Source organism: Papaver somniferum, chromosome 7 (assembly GCF_003573695.1).
Source record: "Papaver somniferum cultivar HN1 chromosome 7, ASM357369v1, whole genome shotgun sequence".
In the NCBI taxonomy this organism is placed as follows: Eukaryota; Viridiplantae; Streptophyta; class Magnoliopsida; order Ranunculales; family Papaveraceae; genus Papaver; species Papaver somniferum.
This window is the reverse complement of record NC_039364.1, coordinates 24055199-24059149: the sequence shown is the minus strand read 5'-3', so window position 1 is coordinate 24059149 and position 3951 is coordinate 24055199. Positions and strand designations below refer to the sequence as shown.

Genomic DNA, 3951 nt, shown 5'->3' with positions numbered 1-3951 from the left:
TGGGATGGCAACATTGGCAAGAAAGGCCTTTTTCCAACGCTTTTGGATTTAACAGTCTAGAGTGAAAAGTCCATGTTAACTAGTGTTTCCCTGATCTTTACAACGCAAGCAATTTTGCATTGCTAAGAATTACAAAGAAGGGTGCAATAGAAAATCACATTCAAGCCATGTCTGACAGAACTCTCAGACAAAGATGAGAAAAAAAAAAGGCGAAATGGAAGTAATTTAAACTCCTACAAATCAACTTTTCTTCTATGCGAAAGAAGCACAATCAATCGAGCTGATATTGGGAAGAAAAAACTTAAGAAAATCCACAAGTGTAGAAACCAGTGAGTTAATGGTGAGATTAGAAACTCAAATTAGGACTTTGCAAGTGCTGCTTCTATCTTCATTTTCAGTTCATCTTTCTCTTCTTCGTCAACCTATACGCAAAAATCAAAATCAAAAAGTATAAACTTAATTGTTATATCAAACAGATAAATGGAATTTAATGGAAAATGTTAATTTTTATACAGTTAATTTGTGCAGTTAATGTGAAATTAGTTAGTGTACCTTGCTAATCTTAGGAACTAGAGTTCTTAGTGCATGTAATCTCTCATTGAGTTTCTTCCTTCGATTTCTCTCCGAAACTATGTGTTTTGTAGTTACCGGAGGAGACGACACCGCTCTGTCCAACAAACTCAAATCGCAGTAGCTGGAAATGGGTACTTCATCAAATCCCCAACTGCATTTTTTCAAACAAATCATACGTAACATAGCTTAATTAGTATGAATCAATAAGTAGTACTAGTAGTTGATGAAAAAAAGATCACCTATCAAGTTCAAGTTCTTCATTTTCCAAGAACATGGTTTCCCAGTAAAGTTTATAATCTTCTTCATCATTGAGCTCCATTTCGTTCTCCTCCCCTTGCTTCAATGATATGAGCAGATTATGTGAGCTAGAAATAGAGATTTTTGTTTTGCAAGTGAGGAGTGATACTGATGACTACATCCTAAATAATAGACCCAAAATCAGTGGGCAAGAACTTCTATAGACAGAGGAGGACCACGTGAAACTAAAGAAGAAACCAGGATATATACCTATGCAACTTAAAGCAAGTATCAGCTTTAACAAGCCTTTTTGTGTATGACAAGGCAAAAAGTCATTTTTGTGCAAGGCATTTATTATGTGTGGTCATGCGGCATTGACGTCCCACTCTCACCATGCAGAGAGCAAGAAGAGCGGCATGCTGGTGAATGATTGATGATCATTCATGACCCACTAAGTTATGGGGGATCAAGTATTTTCTGTTGCATACTAACAATCAAGGACGATGGACCATCATTAAAAAACATGGCGAGATTGGGGTATACCCACATTTAAATGGACATGGTGCCCTTACTAAGGGGAGGCAAAACAGGATGAACTTACTTTAGTACTCCTACACTAATTAACCTAAAACTAAACTTAAAAACTAAAAACTGTTTAATTTTCTTCTAATCTATATTCTCTAATCCATTTCCTCTTCTCCTTCCTTCATCTTATTCCATCAACCAAAATCAACCAAAAATTTCAAATTTGATATTCTTCAAAAAAATGGTTCGATCCAGTAGCAAGAGAGATTCAACAGGTAACATGAGAAGATCCAAATCAGAAGGAAAAGGTAAGGAAAAAGTTGGAATGAGTAAACCCGAGAATGCAATCCCTGAGAATATTGAGAAGAACTATCCACCGGCGAAAAGAAGACTGTAAGTGATTTCTAAACTCAAACTCATTATTCTGATGTGTTGTATGATTGTTATATTAGGTTAGACATCGAAAATTATGATTTATGTGTTTTTAGTTGGCAAGGTCGATAAATTAAAACCTCGCCGACTATTGATATTTTGTAAAAGCCGGCATGGTCTCAGGATGAATAACCTGCCCACTTTTCATAGCAGCCATGACGACTGTTAGAAAATAACCAGGTCCGGAAGGGTATAATAACAAACCCTGCCGACTTACAGCTAGTCGGCATTGTCTTAGACTTGTACCATGCCGACTTTAGGTCACAAAAACTTCAATTTCCTTAGTTAATAGTCGACATCTTTATTGAATAAGACCATGCCGACTATGTATTAGTCGGCGTGGTATATGATTACAAGCCCTCCGACCATGATTTCGTCGGCAGTGTTTAGATTATCGACCATGCCGGCTGTATTACCAGAACCATGTTTCAATGTTTAGAATTTTCATATCTCTTATTTGTGTATTGTTTAGATTCCCAGAGGCAAAAATAGAAGATACCCCTTGTATTGTTAGCAATGCAGCAGAGCTATTGGAATTTATTGACAGGATTTATCCTGGTTTAAAAGATCCTAAAGAAGAAACTGAAAAGAATTTCCCTGTAAGAAAGTTACTTCTGATGGGTAAGGAAGATCCTGAAGAATTTCTAAGGTTTATGGATAGTCCTAGAAATCCCCTCAACTATGAAGAATGCACATCATCAGAGGAGGAAGAAGAGGAGGTTGATCTAAGAACTTTTTCAGGGCATGTGACTTTTCTGGAGTGAACCCCCATTACAACGAGGCCGGTGACTACATAGGTCCAGATAAGGGGAAAGCAAAAGCTGATGCTGGTGAAAAAGCTAGTGATGTGGAGGAAGATAACAACAACAAGTAGGATCCATGAAATTCTTAAATTTTATTATGTTTCACTTGGTTTAGAAACTTAGATTGTGGTTTGAACTCGTGCATTATGTTTTGAACTTTTAAATTGTGGTTTTAGACTTGTTAAACCTGACTTATGTTAATTTTTAGTTTCAGTTGCTTTAGAACTTATTCTTTTTTGTGCAGTTTTAGACAATATTAGAGTTTTACTAAGTCGACATGGTTCGTAAGCTCTACCTTGCCGACCATCCTATACTATATGCTATAGTACTGTCAGGGATAGGTAGTCGACATGGTTTGAAATCTCGACCCTGCCGACCTAAATGTTAGTAGTATAAAAATATTACTTTTTAGGGACAAAGTACAAGCCATTGAATGCTCAACGCCTATAAATTTCAAAATCAAGATATTAGGTGTGTTGTTATTATAAAAGCATTCTCAACTTCATCTTCAACCTTGCATAAATAATGAAAGTTTCAAGTGCAACACAACCAAATATTTGTAGTCTTTGTACACTAAGTGGTCATTTTGAAAACGATTGTCCCTTTGAAGGAAGCAAATGCACTATTGAAGGTTGTAAGGGATTCTTATTTCTCATGAAAGCTGCAGTAGGAGATGTATATCAGTCGTATGCTTCAAAATGCACTTGTTGTGGGTTTTTCTATTGGATAGATGAGCGCCTAGCTCCGTATGAAGATGAAGTTGCTAAAATCAACCTTCTACCATGCACAGATCCATGTTACGACGGTAAGATGAAGCTAATTACCTCTCCTAAGAAATTGTGTACCGGAAAAATATCTTATCTATGTCCCAAATGTGTTAGGGTTAATTTTTTAACGTTTGTATGCTTTAATTAAGGTTTGTATGTTTTAATTAAGTTTTTAAGGTTTGTATGCTCTAATTAAGTTTCTAAAGTTTTTTAAGTTTTTAAGAATCATTGTATTCGATGTATAGTCGGAATTATACTAAATTCAAAGCAAGTCGGCTGCTTAACAGTCGGCACTTAACAGTTTACCCACCATGCCGACGGATGTATAGTCGGCAGGGTTCTCCTAATACACCCTGCCGACCACAATGTGTGAGGAACATCCAGGAACAATTTTTTTTTCCTTGTTTTGATCGGCATGGTTGTCCTCATAAACCATGACGACCACAGAAAAGCCCGCAACCTGACGGAATCAAGAGCTTCGCGACCCGGAGACAGTCGGCACTGTAGGATGGAAACAACCTTGCCGATCGTTCCAGGCCATTTTTCTTGTGCTGTCATGCAGTGCAACCGGAAACCTGATGAAATTATAACCTGCGGACCCTGAGACGGTCGGC

General features: G+C 37.2%; 1 protein-coding gene across 1 annotated transcript; it reads right to left on the bottom strand.

Annotated features, from left to right (window-relative positions):
* Positions 1-214: 214 nt before the first annotated feature.
* On the bottom strand, positions 215-997 carry LOC113293624 (transcription factor bHLH27-like). Its single transcript, XM_026542203.1, has 3 exons — positions 813-997; positions 553-724; positions 215-422 (listed from the first exon to the last, which is right to left on the bottom strand). Exons 1-3 carry the CDS (start codon positions 890-892, stop codon positions 360-362), a joined length of 315 nt encoding a protein of 104 aa, XP_026397988.1. The 5' UTR covers positions 893-997; the 3' UTR covers positions 215-359.
* Between the last annotated feature and the right edge of the window lie 2954 nt (positions 998-3951).

Coding starts and splice junctions, on each gene's coding strand:
- LOC113293624 (XM_026542203.1), bottom strand. CDS start 892: ATGGAGCTCAATGATGAAGAAGATTATAAACTTTACTGGGAAACCATG. Junction 725..812: donor GAAGAACTTGAACTTGATAG/GTGATCTTTTTT, acceptor GAAAAAATGCAG/TTGGGGATTTGATGAAGTAC. Junction 423..552: donor TAGTTCCTAAGATTAGCAAG/GTACACTAACTA, acceptor TTTTGCGTATAG/GTTGACGAAGAAGAGAAAGA.